The sequence below is a fragment of the Eriocheir sinensis genome, chromosome 4 (assembly GCF_024679095.1).
Source record: "Eriocheir sinensis breed Jianghai 21 chromosome 4, ASM2467909v1, whole genome shotgun sequence".
Classification (NCBI taxonomy): Eukaryota; Metazoa; Arthropoda; class Malacostraca; order Decapoda; family Varunidae; genus Eriocheir; species Eriocheir sinensis.
Window position 1 is genome coordinate 18,871,289 of NC_066512.1, and position 17,500 is coordinate 18,888,788.

Consider the following 17,500-nt stretch of genomic DNA (forward strand, 5'->3'; position numbering starts at 1 on the left):
GGTAGTGGTGGTGGTGGTTGAAGAGGAGGAGGACAAAGAAGGAGGACGACAAAGAGAAGGAGGAGATAATAGAGGTTAAAATACTGTTAAGAGATGACTATGAAGCAGACTTAGATGATGATGAAGAAAAGAAGATGAAGATGATGGTGAAGAAGAAGAAGACGAAGACAAAGAAGAGGAAGAAGAAGATGAAAGTGTAGAAAAGGAACAGAATGAAAAATAAGAACAAGAAGGCGAGGACAAGGACAAAGACGAGGATATGGCGGAGGACGAGGACGAGGACGAGCAAAAAGGAAGAGAAAACACAACAAAAACAATAAGAAAACAAAAATAGCAATACGGAAGAAAAAACACGAAAGAAAGAAAAATAAAAAAATAAAACAGACATTCATGATCCAATTTCCTTTTAGTATCACATCTATTTTTCCTCCTCCAACACACACTCCACACAACACAACCACTCCCATTGACACTCCAAGGTCTTCATCCAACCCGCGATCCCTCACCACCACCACCACCACCACCAGCAACAACAACAAGAAAGTAAAGGGTACACTCACAAATCTCCACGAACCTGATATATACACACACATTCGCGTCTTTTATCAAGTATATTTTCCACAAGCAATGCCCCCCAGCCCCGCCCTCTCCCTTTCCTCGCATTCACCTCACTACACGCACTCGCTCGAAGAAGCCGGGAGAAGGGACGGAAGAAAGGAAGGAAGGAAGAGGAGGAGGAGAACGAGGAGGAGGAGGAGGTGAAGGCGGGAAAGAAGGAAGGAAGAGGAGGAGGGGGGAGAAGAAGACGCCACCTCACACGACGACGGTAATTTAACAGGGAGACGCCCCCGCCGCCACATAAACCCTTCAGAATCCAGACAGCGAGTGGGCCAAGCTGGGGGTGGAGGCGAGAGAAAGAGGAGGAGGAGGAAACTGAGGCTGGGCGGGTTGGGTAAGGTGGAGGGGTGGCCAGAGGGGATGCGAGATGCCGTAAGATACACACGTAAGTACACACAAACATTCCGCCGAGTAAGCTTGTTTTCCTGGAGGTATCGAGCTACTTGTATACGATCTCGGATAACCCTTTATTCCCCTTGTGTTGCTCCGGCCGCTCCCGTGACGCTGAACGAGTGTGTGGGGCGTAAGGGCAGGAGTTTACATGACTTGCCGAGGGTGAGTGGGAGATGGGGAGCCGTTGGAGAGGGAGGGAAGGGGATAAAAAGGAGAGTTGATTAGATACATAGCTTCGGTTAGGTTAGGTTAGGTTAGGTTATACTGAAAGAGTGGGGCGCAAGGGCAGGGGTTTACATGACTTGCTGAGGGTGAATGGAAGATGGGGAGCCGATGGAGAGGGAGGGAAGGAGATAAAAAGAAGGAGAGTTGATTAGATACATAGCTTAGGTTAGGTTAGGTTAGGTTAGGTTACACTGAACGATTGGGGCGCAAGGGCAGGCGTTTACATGACTTGCCGAGGGTGAATGGAAGATGGGGAGCCGTTGGAGAAGGAGGGAAGGGGATAAAAAGAAGGAGAGTTGATTAGATACATAGCTTAGGTTAGGTTAGGTTAGGTTAGGTTAGGTTACACTGAACGAGTGGGGCGCAAGGGCAGGAGTTTACATGACTTGCGAGGGCGAATGGGAGACGTGGAGCCGATGGAGAGGTTTGGGAGGAGAGTAGAAAGGGGAGAATCGATTAGATAGATACATAGATGAATAGATAGATAGATAGATAGTGTAGAGGTAAAGGTAAAGTTAGAGGCATACGCTATAGCTCCGCATGACCTCGGTGCTTATCTCCGTCACATTAGCCCTTGAGCCTGTAGTGGGTGAGCGTCTCTTAATAGCCTTTCCACCTGTTTACCACCTTTTATCACAGCTACGCCCAAGGAAGTCCCATTCTTTATCTATCATTCCTTAACAAGTGTTCCCTATCACAAAATTCACTAAGGGAACGAACCCACACTCCCCTCTCAAGCCCTTGGTCCGAGGGGTCGTCCAGTGGGGTACGAACGGTGGCCAGCCCGCCGCGTGGTGCCTAGAATGACCAAGCTGGAAGTCGGAGAGATCAGGAGGCAATTTGTCGTACTGGCGCACACCTGATGGCCTGATTTTGGACCGCCGCGCCAGCCGTCAGTACCGCTAATTAGGACATTTGTTTCTTGTTGAGAGTGATGAGTCTCTAGGTGTGTGCAAGGCGGGGTGAGGTTGGGCGGGGCGGGGTTGGGTCTGAGGTGACAGCGGATGTGGTATCCGCTAACACTTGTACTGATGTCGAGTGAATGCAGACTAACAAACTCTCAAACATATGTGGCGGAGTAAGGCGGGGCAGGGCAGGGTGGAGTTCGGTCTAAGGTGACAGAGGACGTGCTATCAGTTAAAACTTAAACTGATGTCGAGTGAATGCAGACCGGCAAACTCTCCAACACGATTCCCTCCACGTACAATTTCTCCAAATGGACTTACTCGTGATCCCAACTCTCCGCGTAGCTCTCCCCTCACAATCCTCTCTCTTTCCCCTCACTCCCCCCGCGCTCTCCCCTCACGCCCCGGTAATCCCTTGATCATGTATGTAACACCCAGTGGATGCCGCGTCGCCGCCACCCTTTGTTTTTATTGACAGTTTCGTAACAAAAGTGTCATTACAAAACTCACATGTAATAGCCTTAGAAAATGATCTTCGTGTTCTAGAATCTAAGAGACAGAAAGTTGTAGGGTGTGGCCTGACGCTGCTGTGTGTGATCCCCGCGTCTGGTGTATGGAGGATGCAGCGGAATGTTGCGTGCGTCACAGGCTCTCCCGCCACACACACACACCGCCCCACCCTGCCAGCACAGCGTCCCGCGGGGCTGCCGGGCCCCGCCGCCGCCCCCTTCGCCCCGCCTCGCCCTTCCGTGTTCGGGATTCATTCTCCCTTTTTCTCTCTTGTGTCGGAGTTCAAAATAAAAGTCCTTTATAAAATTTTCATTAAGTTTCCCGTGTACAAAAACACAATTTTACTAAAACAACGAAAAACATCCGCTCTCCCCTGCCTCGCCCTTCCTTCCGCTGCAGACGTTTCCTTTTTCTCTTTTTTTCCGTCTGACATGCAAATTGCTCCATTTGCGTCGGACTTCAGCCGCGAGTGAAACTATTTACACGGAACAGATAGAGGCGGACAGACCAACGGGAAGAGAAGGGTCAAGGGAGCCCTGCGCAGAGCCCGGGTGCCATGGCGTGTGTGGGGGTGAGGGGAGGGTGAGAGCTTTCTTTCCCTGTCTCTCCCCGCCTTGTAGACCTGCGAGGCAGCGGGAACCAAGGGACGGAAACCATAGGACCAAGGGGCCGGCTCGTGTGTCCCCTCCCATCACAGGCACGAGGGACGAGAGGAGAGTGAGTGCAGCCAGTGCCGGGAAGGGTGTGGAGGTGATGGATGCTGCATGGGCTGGGTGGAGGTGTGTGGAGGGATAGAAGGGGTGTTGAAGGTGTGGATAGATGGTATGGGGTGGAGGTGGAGGTGAAAGAATGCTAAAGACTCAAAGTAAAGGACATAAACACGAGTACAGGTTGAGTTTGAGGTATGAGTGTCTGAAGAGACGAGTGAAGGTAGATTTAAGAGGTAGCAGTATTTGAGGTACAGGGAGATGGAATATGGTAAAGGTAATGTAAGTAAGAGGAGAGCTCAGAGTCTACGCTATAACTACGCGTGGCGGCGGTGCTCATCTCCGTCCCGTTGGGCCTTTGAGCGTGTGGTGGGAGAGAACCCATTAACCCGACACAGGGCTAGAATAACATCCGGGCAGCCACAGTTTACCTTCCTCAGGCTTCCCCAGGTACCCATTCATCGACCAGCCCGGAAGGAAGGATGAAGAGCTGGCAGACCTGCACACCAACTACTCGAGCAAGGATTTGAACCCAGGCCCGCAGATAAAAGGTAGACGTATAAGAGGTAGAAATTATGGAGTAACGCAAAGGGAGAGGTAAAAGAATATCATGGAGAGTGGATGCGTCAAGGGAAAGGTGGATGTAAGTGGATAGTAGAAGTTTGTGAATGTAAAGGAAGTAGGTAAACGTGAGTGAATGCGAAGATAAAGCAAGGGTGGAGTGGGTGGGAGTAAATGATCAGATCTGTGTGTTGTGCAGCGTGGAGGCAGAGGAGGATGAAGGGCGGATAATGACTTCGGGAAAACGGGTGGATAAGAATAAACAGAGAGAGAGTTGAGGTGCAAGTTTATGAAGAAGGCGGATCTATATACACACACACACATACACACGTACACAAAAAAGATAAAAAAAACAAGCTAGAATAAAAAATAAATAAAATTAAATAAAAAGCTAAAAAAGCCCCAAACACCTGGAGTTAACGTCAAACACCTGCAATTAACTCTTGAAACCGGACGCAAGGAAAAAAGAAAACCACAAAGTAATTACAAGCTACACAGGAACACTCAACGACGGTATAACAGCAAAGCCCCCCCGCCCCTCAGAAAAAAGCATCAAGCAACAGTGCAAAACATCCCACAACACAATAGGACACAAGATAAAGTTACCCTGACCACGAGCAACACCTGAGAGAAAAAAATATTACCTACCCCGGAAGAAACAAATCACTGCACACACATCACCTTTCCTCCCCTCTCCTCTACTCACCCCTCACCTTCACCTCCAATCCACCCAGTTCTCCCCTCTCCTCCCATTCCTTCACATTACCTTACCTCCCCTCCCCTACCCACACATCCACACCACTCCATTTCCCGTCCTCTCCCATCCCCTTCCTTCCCCTCGCCGTTTATCCTACCCAGTCCTCCCTCGACCAGTCCAGCCAATTAGCAGGCAAGCGGATAACCAGCTGATCAGATTAACCCCAACAGCGTCACCAGATAGCCACATAAATCAGCAGGACCGAACAGATTACAACACAGAGAGGACCGGGCAGCCAACACACCCTTGCGGCCCCTCTGCAACACAACACACGGAACACACTGGCCCAAAACTATTAAGCCTCTCCCTCCCTCCTCCTCCCTACTATACAGCTGTCGCCTGCCCTGCCTTCCCCGCTGCACTACATGATGAGACCCCCGAGACCCAGATGGTTACATAGGGACTTAATTCTTGTGCGTCACGGTTGAATGTTGTTAATGAAAAGCCGTGAAGTATGGGGACGATTTAGGGTTTAGAGAGCTAATAGGAAGGGAGGGGAAGGGGGGGAGAGAGAGAGAGAGAGAGAGAGAGAGAGAGAGAGAGAGAGAGAGAGAGAGAGAGAGAGAGAGAGAGAGAGAGAGAGAGAGAGAGAGAGAGAGAGAGAGAGAATACGATAGATAAGATACGAAATAAGGAAAAAGACATATAAAACTGATGCACAAAAGATAAATAAATAAATCGATGGAGAGAAAGACAATGAGATAAAGATAAGAAACCAGAGAAAGAATTACGAAACAAGGACAAACAGGGCAAAAAAAGGAAAAAAAAAACTGATACAAGAGAAAAAAAAAAAAAAGATACGAAACAAGACTTAGATAGGGGACAAAAAAAAGGGAAAAAAATAACTAAAGAGAGACCACGAGAGAGATATAAAGGAGATGATGAAAGAGAGGGATAGCTTTTCCATATGTCCTCGCGGCTAACACAAGTCTAAATTCCCTCTTCTTAAACGTATCAAGGACAAACAGGACAATAAAAGGAAAAAACAACAACTGATACAAGAGATAAAAAGTAAACGACGCAAAACAAGACTTAGATAGGGGACAAAGAAATGGGAAAAAAAATAACTAAAGAGAGACCATGAGAGAAAGAGAAAGGGAGAGATAATGGAAATAAAGGAGATGATGAGAGAGGGATAGCTTTTCCATATGTCCTCGCGGCTAACACAAGTCTAAATCCCCTATTCTTAAACGTATCGGGCCCACATTATTACTATTATTATTATTATTATTACGACTATTTCCCAAGGCCACACACAGACAGCAAATATTAACTGGATTTTCATGGGTGCTGATTCTCCCTTTCAAGATACAGAAGTCGTCTAAAAACTATCACTGGGATCACAAAACAGTCCATGAAAACCGCAGCAACTTCAACGAGCGGCTTTTCCAACAGGTGAACTGAGGTGCCGATACGTCTAAAGCAACCCTGACCCCATTTTCCCTTAATTTTAGAGTATCCCTCTTAAACCTCACCCCCGACAACCCTAACCCCATTTTCTTTCAGTACCTCTTCCATTAAACCATTGTTCTTCTCTCTATTAACATCCCCTAACTCAAAACAAAATCCTAACCCTTATTTATATATCACAAGAATAAGTGAATGTATATGTTTTAATTTTAAGGCAACCCCCCTTTAAGTCTTAAACCTCACCCCCGGCAACCCTAACCCCATTTTCTTTCAGTACCTCTGCCATTAAACCATTGTTCTTCTCTCTATTAACATCCCCTAACTTAAAACAAAATCCTAACCCTTATTTATATATCTCAAGAATAAGTGAATGTATATGTTTTAATTTTAAGGCAACCCCCCCTTAAGAACACGGGACTAAGGCAGGGTTAGTATTGTAAACCTCTCCCGTCTCTCACATCACGTATTTCCAAAGGCTGAAAAAGAGATAAATCGGGTTCTAACGAGTAGTTTCGTAGGTTCATGTTTGAGAAGCTTTGTCGAACAAGCACCAGGGTCATAAAGGTACCAGTCGAAATACCCAGAAATCCTACGAAAGCCTTGTCAAAATATGGATGGCTCTAAGAAGCGACAGCCTGCGTGGGTAGAGAGAGGTGGTAGAGGCAGTAGCGGCGGCAGCGGCGGGTCGGTTCATCAGTGTTTGCCAGCCCGCCACCGTATGAAGGGTCGCGTCAGCCATCTACATATAGAGAGCCTAATTACATTGTGTTATTGAATTAGCGAAAACATAGTCCGGATAATGCAGCAGTGACAGCGCGTTTGCCTTTGTTTGGAGTGGATTTTGATGGCGGGTTCAACGATTATGCAGTAGGCGGTTAGTTAGTTATGAGAGAGAGAGAGAGAGAGAGAGAGAGAGAGAGAGAGAGAGAGAGAGAGAGAGAGAGAGAGAGAGAGACACTCTCTCTCTCTCTCTCTCTCTCAGTACGTCGTCACGATTTCTCTCTCTCTCTCTCTCTCTCTCTCTCTCTCTCTCTCTCTCTCTCTCTCTCTCTCTCTCTCTCTCTCCTACCTTCCACTTTATTTGCTCTCTATCTTTTCTTCACCTTCATTTGTCTTTATTAATTTATCCTTCCACGCACACACACACACACACACACACACACACACACACACACACACACACACACACACAGAATCCCACCCCACTCCCCATCCCCCCTTCCACCCACTTCCACCCCAAACACACACAAAGAAAGTGGGAGTTTTATCGTAATTTCATTAATAAAAAGAAATATATATAAAAAAACACCACCGGGGGCAAGACAATGACCTGAAGGCAGACGCGGTGGAGGAGGGAAGAGAACGCAGGATGATGCCGGATTACTGCACAAATCATCTGCTGCATCGTCTAATTAGGGAACGCCATTGATTAGTTTAGCATAAAATTATACTTACACTCCTTTACCCCACCGGACCAGCGAGGGAAGGGGAAGTCTGCCTGCGGACCGACCAACGAGCCAACCAACCCTTCCTTCGCACCCTTCCTCTTGTGTCTTACTCTAACGTTCCCCTTCCCTTTTGTTCCCTCTTGTCTCTATTTTCCCTCTGGCCCTTCCTCTGCACCTAACCGTTGTATCTTCACTGACCTCCTTCTTCTTCCCTTCCCTCTCATCCCTCCAATCCTTCCTTCACACATTTACCCTTGAATCTTACCTTAACTTTCTCCTTCCCTTTTGTTCCCTTTCTTTCCTCTTTTCCCTCGACCCTTTCCTCTGCACCTTACCCTTGCATCTTCACTGGCCTTCATCTTCCCTTCCCTCTCCTCTCTCCAATCCTCCCTTTGCACCCTTCCCCTTGTATCTTACCTTAACTTTCCCCTTCCCTTTTGTTCCCTCTTGTCTCTTTTCCCTCTGCACCTTACCCTTGCATCTTCACTGACCTTCTTCTTCCCTTCCCTCTCATCCCTCCATTCCTTCCTCTTTATCTTCTTCTCTTATCCCTTTCATCCTTCCTCTACCAACCTACCCTTATTCGCCAGCAGGTGTGGGTGGCCTCAAGCAGGGTGGAGTCCGCCCGCTACACACCCCAGCAGGACGCTCAGCACCCTCGCCCGGGCACTCCACACCCTACATAACTTCCCGGCCTGCACCTCCAACACCCTCCACGGCCTGCACCTCCAGCACTCACCACCACTCCAGCCTGCACCTCCACCTCCAACACCCTCCCCGGCCTGCACCTCCAGCACTCACCACCTCCCCAGCCTGCACCTCCATCTCCAACACCCTCGCCGGCCTGCACCTCCAGCACTCACCACCTCCCCAGCCTGCACCTCCATCTCCAACACCCTCCCCGGCCTGCACCTCCACCTCCAACACCCTCCCCGGCCTGCACCTCCACCTCCAATACCCTCCCAGGCCTGCACCTCCTCAGCCTGCACCTCCAGCACTCACTACCTCTCCACCAGGGTCGCCGCACATGCTCCCGCCATCACCTTTAACCTGTATTGCCCACCACACCACCACCGCACCAGCCGCACCACCACAACACCACCACAACCACCTTGCACCTAATTCCTACCCAGATGGACAGCAACCAAGAAAACGCCAAAGATTCAGCTCCTCGCCATTTTACCACTTTAGTTGTTTGTGTTTGTTTTTCTATATCAACAAAATCTATAGTTATTGAAGATACGGTACCCTTTAAGGCGGTGGCACAGTGACATCAACCATTCATTCTCCCAGTTCGAGCCCCAGCCAACTTGTCCCTGTGTTTTATCCCATTTGTTTAGTAATGGAGACTTTTTGCATCGATAGAGTGAGTGGAGTTCGTTGAGTCGCAGCTTATCGATATGGGCAGCACAGACGTCTGCCACCACCTTAATCTCTGTGCAACATCTATGTATCTGCAAGGCCACTGAACTGCACGGTGAAAAATACGTCTTTAACAGAAAAATAAAAACATACGTATGACATTTTTAGAAGATAATAGATGCCCTCTCTCTCTCATCTCCTCTAATCTTCTCTCATCTCTTAATTCTCTCATCTCTTTTCTTTTCTTTTTTTCTTTTTTCTCTCCTCTTCTCTCCCCTCATCTTCTCTTCTCTTCTCTTCTCTTCTCTTCTCTTCTCTTCTCTTCTCTTCTCTTCTCTCTCTCTCTCTCTCTCTCCCCCCCAAAACCAAGCCAGACCTGCCGGACACGTGCTCTCACACAACAATTACTAGTGGACAAAAACCAGACACACAGAGAGATAGATACACAGAGGAGGAGCTTGCAATTAAACGTCCTCGAATATAAGTCTTCAGGAGCGACACAAAACAGTGCGTCAAAAAATGTGATGTAAAAAAAACTTTGGAGATTTATTATAAAGCGAGAGAGAAAAATTCAACTGTGATAAAGCACAAAGCGGATTTACGAAGCGGGAATTAGTACGTGCATAGTAAATGGATCTAAAAAAAAGTGAAGATTTTCTTTGTTAAGCTTCGAGTGTGAAAAAAAAAAAAAAAAAAAAAAACAGAGAGAGAGAGAGAGAGAGAGAGAGAGAGAGAGAGAGAGAGAGAGAGAGAGAGAGAGAGAGAGAGAGAGAGAGAGAGAGAGAGAGAGAGAGAGAGAGAGAGAGAGAGAGAGAGAATAAAAACGTGTCATTTGTCAAGAGTGGACTCGCTTCCTCGACCGACTTGCTTTTTCCGACTTGCTTTTCGAGACACTGACCAAGAGGAAGCAAGAGGACACACGCACTCACGCACACGCACACGCACACACACACACACACACACACACACACACACACACACACACACACATACACACACACACAACCCTCTCTCTCCCTCACACACACATCCACAACCCCCCCCCCCCCCTCCACCAACCTACACGAATACACAAACGAATATTACAAAAAAAAAGATATAAATAGAACACGTAAGACACTGGTATAGCAATAGAAGACCAAACCAAATAAACGCGAGGCAAGAGGAAAGAAATAATCCCGCGAAATACAACAATAATACGAGGCGGACTTGAGAAAAATGGTCCAGGAACAGAAATTCGCGAGGGAGGAGAAGGAGGAGAAGGAGGAGGAGGCGAAGGAGAATCCGGGACAAATTAATTCATTTTGCAAAAGTGTGGGAGGGAGAAAGGAAGGAAGGAAGGCAGGCAAGCAGGCGGGCAGGCGGAGCAGGAGTGAGGGTGGGAGGGAGGGGGAGGGGCGGGGAGGAGGTCAAATGGCGAGGAGACATGCAGGCAGGTTCGAGGAAAAATAAGGACGGAAGGAAGGAAAAGAGAGGAAGGGAGGTGACAAAAAGAAGGAAAACAGGGAGACGTGCAGAGACAGTGAAAAGGGAAAATAGGGAAGGAAGGAAAAGAGAGCAAGAGAAGTGACAAAAAGAAGGAAAACAGGGAGACGTGCAGGCAGGGTCAATTGAAAATAAGGACGGAAGGAAGGAAAGGAGAGGAAGAAAAGTGACAAAAAGAAGGAAAACAGGGGAACATGCAGGCAGGTTCAAGGGAAAAAAGGGAAGGAAGGAAAAGAGAGTAAGAGAAGTGACAAAAAGAAAGGAAAACAGGGGAACATGCAGAGACAGTGAAAAGGGAAAATAGGGAAGGAAGGAAAAGAGAGAAAGAGAAGTGACAAAAAGAAGGAAAACAAAGAGACGTGCAGAGAGAGAGAGAGGGAAAATGAGGAAGGAAAAGAGAATAAAGAGGAAAAAAAAGGAAGAAAAACAGGGGACATGCTGAGACTTTGAAAAAGGAGGGAAGGAGAAGAAAACAAAGAAAAGGGACAAAAGGAAATGAAAAAAGGGACATAAAGGGACAATGGGAAAGGAAGGAAACGAGAAGTGAATAAAGAGAATAGACAAAAATGAAGAAAAAAAAGAGATATTAAGGGACAGTGCCAAAGAAGAGAAGGACAAGAAAACAAAGAAAAAGGACAAAAAGGAATGAAAAAAAGGGACATACGGGGACGGTGAAAAGGAAGAAAGGAAAAGAATAAAGAAAATAGACAAATATGAAGGAAAAAAAAGAGATATTAAGGGACAGTGCAAAAGAAGAGAAGGACAAGAAAACAAAGAAAAAGGAAAAAAAGGAATGAAAAAAAGGGACATACAGGGACGGTGAAAAGGAAGAAAGGAAAAGAATAAAGAAAATAGACAAATATGAAGGGAAAAAAAGGAGACATCGAGGGACAGTGCCAAAGGACGGAAGGACAAAAAACAAAAAGCAAAAAAAAAGGACAAAGCGTAAAAAAAAGGTGCATCCAGAGACAATGAAAAAGGAGGAGGAAGGAAAAGAATAAAGAGGAGAGACAAGAAGAATAACGAAAACAGGGGACAGAGAGGGACAGAGGCAAAAGAGGAGAGAAGAGGGAAACGAGAGAGGAGGACAAAGAGGAATGAAAACAGCCAGAAATAAGTGTTAGAGGAAATACAAGACTTGAAAGAGTATAATAAAGGGGAGGAAGAGGAAAAGGAGGAGGCGGTGAAGACATAAAATGGAGAAAAATAAAAAGAAATAGAAATAAGTGGAGCAAAACCAGGAGGAGAAGGAGGAGGAGGAGGAGGAGGAATGACAATAAAAACAAACAAAAGGAAATGACATCATGAGGGAAAACGAAGAAAGGAAACGAGTTTATGCCGTGTGAAGAGAAAACATTCATGGCGAGGGAACAACGGAAGGACGAAGGGCGAAGGGGAGGCGCAGGAGAACAAGGGAAACGAGGACGAGGAAAGGAGAAAGAAGAGAAGCAAAAGTTAAAGTAGGAGGACGAGAAAAGGACGACGAGGAGCATAGTAGGAAGAGGACGAGAAGACGAGGATAAGAATAAGGAAAAGGAGGAAGATTAGGACGAGAAGAGAAGGAGAATGAGTATGTGTATGGGGAGAAGAGAAAGTGGAAGAGGAGGAAAGCCAAGGCGAGAAGAGGAGGTGAGTATGAGTAGAAGGAGGACAGGGATGAGAAGAGAAGAGAAAGATGATGAGTATGGTATGAGGAAGAGGAGGAGAACAAGGAAGATGAGTGCGATTGAGGAAAAGAAGGAGGAGGAGGAGGAGGAGGAGGAGGAGGAGGACGAGAAGAGAATGAGTATAGTATAAAAAGGAAGATGAGAACCAGAAGACGATGAGTATATTAGGAGCAGGACGAGAACGAGAACTAATACAAGAACAAGGACGAGGACAAGGACGAGAACAAGGGCGAGGACAACAACGAGAACAGCAAAACATCAGCACCCGCCATTCCACGTCCCCGCCAGCAGGAGCCAACGAGCGAAATTCTGCTAATATTTGCGGTTACTCATGTCCAATCCGCTTTACCTGGCCGGAGCCGCAGCACAAACACCTGGCGAATTCTTAAAGAGGTGTGTGCGTGCGTGTGCGTGTGTGTGTGTGTGTGTGTGTGTGTGTGTGTGTGTGTGTGTGTGTGTGTGTGTTCAACTCCTCGACTATATTTTAGCAAACAAACGATCAAAGAAGGAAGAAGAAGGGGATCGAGGAGGCGGACAGGAGGTGGCACAGCATTCGGGCAAACACTTGGTTCTCGAAGCTACTGGTGGAGGAGGGGAGGGTGGGAGGGAAGGGGGAGGAAAAGGGGCGGGGAAGGAGGGTAGGGTGGGCTGCAGGCAAGGAAGGGGTGCAGGGTAAGGGGCAGGGAAGAGGGTGTTGTGTACGTGGCCTCGCGGGCAGACACGTGGAAGGAAGCAATGATCCACGGTGGAGTGCGTGTCGTCGGTGTGTGTGTGTGTGTGTGTGTGTGTGTGTGTGTGTGTGTGTGTGTGTGTTGAGGGCAGAAGGACTTTCATCTGGTGGTGCTCGAGGCTAAAGCTACTACCCGATCTTCTCTCTCCTGAACCCGTGATGCTGTGAGGTCTTTCGTTGTTGTGATTTTTTTTTTTTTCAGTACAGGAGGCAGCTCTTGTAGTTCAATAGTAATTAGCAACAGCACCTTTCTATGGTTATCTTATCTGTTTTATCTTACCTTTTTCCTTTTTCGATTCCTCTTTGTTCTGCTCCTCTTTATTCTTTTTTAAACGCGTTCTTCTTTATCTGTGACATCATTCGTTCTCACACGCTGCCTACAGTCACATGAGACCGTCCGCGGGTAAACAATTCACTGTAGAGGGACGCTTAACATCAGTGACATTCATAGCGGCAACAAGACAACACACAAGAGCTTTACAGTTCGGAGATAAACAGTAGGAACACGTCACCTTTAGAGAGACAGAAGGGAGCAGCGGAGAGACAATTGTATATAAGGGCGTGAGAAGGGTTCAAGGGCAGCCAGAGTACGCCCGGGTCTCCACGTCTCGGGGTCCACGGAGGGGTCCTTAAGCCACCCTTCAGAGCAGCGGCAGAATGTCAAGACGAGCACGGGGAACAAGAGGGTCGAGGGGTTCTCCAGGTGCAGCCCCGTAATTGAAGGTAAGCAACATTACTTCACGAATCAGACGAAGGACGGCATTCTCAGACGCTTCCGCCTCTCACATTAACTATTTTTAAAGTCCAAAAATGAGATTAATCGCTTTTCCAGGAGTGTTTTTTTCTTCAGATTCATGGTACAGAAACCTTGTCAGACTACCACCAGGGCCATAAGACTACCCCTGGAAATACCCACAACTCCTATGAAGCCTCGTCAAATGTCTGTGTGTGCTTGGACTCCGAAATGTTGAAGAATAAGACCCTGGGACCCATATTCTCAAACCTTTTTTCGGGGCTCACACACCCACATTTGCTAAGGCTTTCGTAGAGTTTGTGAGTATTTTAATGCGTAGTTTTATGAGTCCAGTGATAGTTTGACAAGCATTCTGCATCATGAATGTGTAAAACAACACCTGAAAACCCGATTAATCTCCTTTGTGGCTTTTAGAATTACTTGCTGTGAGGGCTGAGAATATGGGGCTGACTACTAAGGGCTTTCCCAACTCTTCTGATATATCCTACACTCTTTCCCTTCTCCCTCTCTCTCATTTTCTTTTGCACTTGCTTACGATCTTCCTCGCCTTACACTGGTGATGGATGCTTTGATAGTGGCCGTTGGTCGTCACTAGCACCCTAAGCAGACACGAAATTCTATGCAAACAATCGCTTTACGAGAACAGGGGACTGACTACGAAGGACTTTCCCGACTCTTATGATATATTCTACACTCTTTCCCTTCTCCCTCTCTCTCATTTTCTTTTCCACCTGCTCACGATCTTCCTTGCTTTGATAGTGGCCGTTGATTGTCACTAGCACCGTAAGGAGACAGAAATTCTATGCAAACAATCACTTCTCGGCTCATTAAGGTGCGAGAGGCCATCCCGGTTTCTCAATTAGTAACGTGCTCGTGATGGACGCGTTGGGAAAGCCACTAAAGGTAATTAACACATCGTCACCTCAAAAATAAGCTCCCTTAGTCATTTTTCGGCGATTTCCAGATATTTTTTGGATATATATTTTTTTTATCATGGAGCGCTTATTTTGATATATTTCCCTCTGTCATTAAAGGTCGGATTGTTCTAAAATTGGCCTTAACCTTTCTGTCTATATATCAAAGGCTGAATGAGATAATGTCAGGTTTTATTTTTTATTCAACGAACAGTAGGAAAATAAGTCAGCCTGTTTTTTTTTTTTTTTTAAGGTGATGACATTTAGCCCCCATGTAATAATAAAATCATCAATGGGCTGTTTTTTTCACTAAAGGATAACCAATGGAAAGTTACATTATAAAAGACCTCAACGCACCGCTCCACCAGAAATAAAAAAAGAATACAAAGGAAAATCTCAAATGAACATCCGAATTTAGTTCCTGAAGTGTGCCGACAATCCCACCTTGAAAACGGCAGAACTCGCAGGAAAACGCAGTAAAGAAAAATGCCTCTGAAGACGTGAAAGACTTTGCTGCCTCGACTTCTTCCTCACGAATCAGAGAAATATTACATACGATCTGGTTTTGAAAAGTTAAATTATAAAAAGTAAATGTTGTGATACTTCAATTTGTTTTCCTTTCAGTGTCAAAGAGAAAAAAAATCAGCAGTAGATCGTGTGTGTGTGTGTGTGTGTGTGTGTGTGCGTGTGCGTGTGCGTGTGCGTGTGTGTGTGTGTGAGCGAGTTTGTGATCTATAAGTACCTGTTTATGCGCACTAAATTAGACGTAATGGCTTTTTTTTTCGCCCTTCTCTTCTACTTTCCTCCCCTCAACACCTCATTACCTCTCTCCTCCCCTCTCCTTCCCTCTTCCTCCCTACCTTTCCCCTCCCCTCCCCTCCCCGGCATACTCGCGGCCCAAAACTGGTAATAGACCAATCAACGCCTAGATTACACGCCGCGTCCCTGGAGACCCTTCGCGGCGGGAACCCATCACGCAGGCAGTTAGCGGCGCTCGGCTAAAATAAATAAAATGAGCAGGTTTTAGGCGCTGCTAGACTCCTCCTTCTCCTCCTCCTGCACACATAAACATATTAATAGAGTTACATAGCACACATGAAAGAGAACATGACTCCATTATACCCTGTCAACACAAACAAACAAAATACATGACGCCTCTACACCCTACCAACGTGGGAATACTAACAAGAGGAGGAAAAGAGAGGAATATAAGGAGGAAAAAAGAAGAAATGAGATGAAAAGGAGGGGGAAGAATGAGGAAAGGAAAGGGGGGAAAGATAAAGGTACACACACACACACACACACACACACACACACACACACACACACACACACACAGACACAGACACAGACACAGACACAGACACAGACACAGACACAGACACACACACACACACACACACACACACACACACACACACACACACACACACACACGCACACGCACACGCACACGAACACGCACACGCACACGCACACGCACACACACACACACACACACACACACACACATACGCATACCTCACCCCCCAAACACACACACAATCATCTACATCCCTCACACACACACACACACACACACACACACACACACACACACACACACACACACACACACCTAAAGTAAACACATAACTCACAACTCCCTCAACATAAACAAACACACGTAGCAGAGGCGACAAATCAACAAAACCAATATATATATATATATATATATATATATATATATATATATATATATATATATATATATATATATATATATATATATATATATATATATATATATAAAAGTCAGGGTGTGGACGAAGGGTGGAACAAAGATGAAGGGAGAAGGAAGACGCACTCAATTATGGTCCGTGATAGCCAATAAGAGAACGGAAATTAGTGACGAGACCAGAAAATTTACCTCACTCACCTTGAACGGACAGACACGTACGGCGGGTGGCGATGAATGGGGAAAGTTGGAATGAAAATGGAGATGGATTTTTCGTCCGGCTTGATGACAGTCACCGCCCCACTTACGTTACCGGGACCAATGATGATGCACACGGGATACAGATGGAGAAAAATCCGTGATACATTACTAGACTGGTGCTAAAAAAGACGCTAATTACCATATTGATTGTGATTATGTGGATGGTGCTGATGAAGAGGGGGAAAGAGATGAAAATTGATAGGGAGAGGAGGTGGAGGAGAAAAATAAGAGTAGGAGAGCAGTGTTCATCAAACTTTCTTACAGTTGATCAGTTTTATTTCAAGGGTTACTTTTACAACCTATTACAAGCCCTTAGAGAGTACTATGAGCTGTATATCTCGCGCTTTTGAATATTAAGTGACCTTTTTTAAGTAACGACCTGGTGAGGTGACTATCGCGACCCGTACCTTGAATAACCCGGCTATAGAAGATCACACTTTATAAAACACCCCTTTAATAAGAACCTCCTTGAATAGTGGCGTTAACTCCCTTAAAAACTCCCTAATGACACTAACTCACCACCACGGGACATGCTACGCCGCCTCGTTACGCGACTTTATAAATCTTCGCCAGATCACGGGACTGTACAGCGCTACAAGTGGTGGGTGGCAAGAAGCATGACAGGAAGGACTCAATACATATTCATTCCTTTCTGCTGTCCTAACACCGCCACTGGACGCATTACAACCCCCCCCCCCCTACGACTCCCCCTCTGTCACGTGACTTGCATACCCTCATCCAATTACAAGTATGTCGTGTGCTATTCTGTGGCAGAAAAATGTATGGCAGGCATGACGCATAATACATATTCATTTTTTTCTGCAGTTACCCCGCGCGCCGTCTCCCCGTCACTCCCTCTCACCCTTCCCGTGCCGCCCGCTCTCCAGCCCGCCCGCCTCCTCCTGTAAAATGTGAGATTGAAAAATTGGTTCCTCTGCCGTGTCTCTTGACCTGGAAATTCTTCTGGGCAATGGCGGACATAGCTCACAATGCGTTCCGTCCCGCCGTCAGCCTTTCCTTCTCCGTGTCTCCTCCTTTTCTTCGTCCTTCATACAATTGTTCACTTTGCTTCACCT

At 46.5% G+C, this 17,500-nt stretch overlaps 1 protein-coding gene across 1 annotated transcript in view; it reads left to right on the top strand.

The window, feature by feature from the left end:
- The window catches only part of LOC126982279 (mucin-19-like), a 25,817-nt gene extending 17,092 nt beyond the window's left edge, over positions 1–8,725 (top strand). Inside the window, exons 3-4 of the mRNA XM_050834276.1 lie at positions 8,148–8,586; positions 8,668–8,725. Coding sequence (XP_050690233.1) covers positions 8,148–8,586; positions 8,668–8,725 — 497 coding nt within the window. The remainder of the gene's footprint in view (positions 1–8,147; positions 8,587–8,667) is intronic.
- The last annotated feature ends 8,775 nt before the right edge of the window (positions 8,726–17,500 follow it).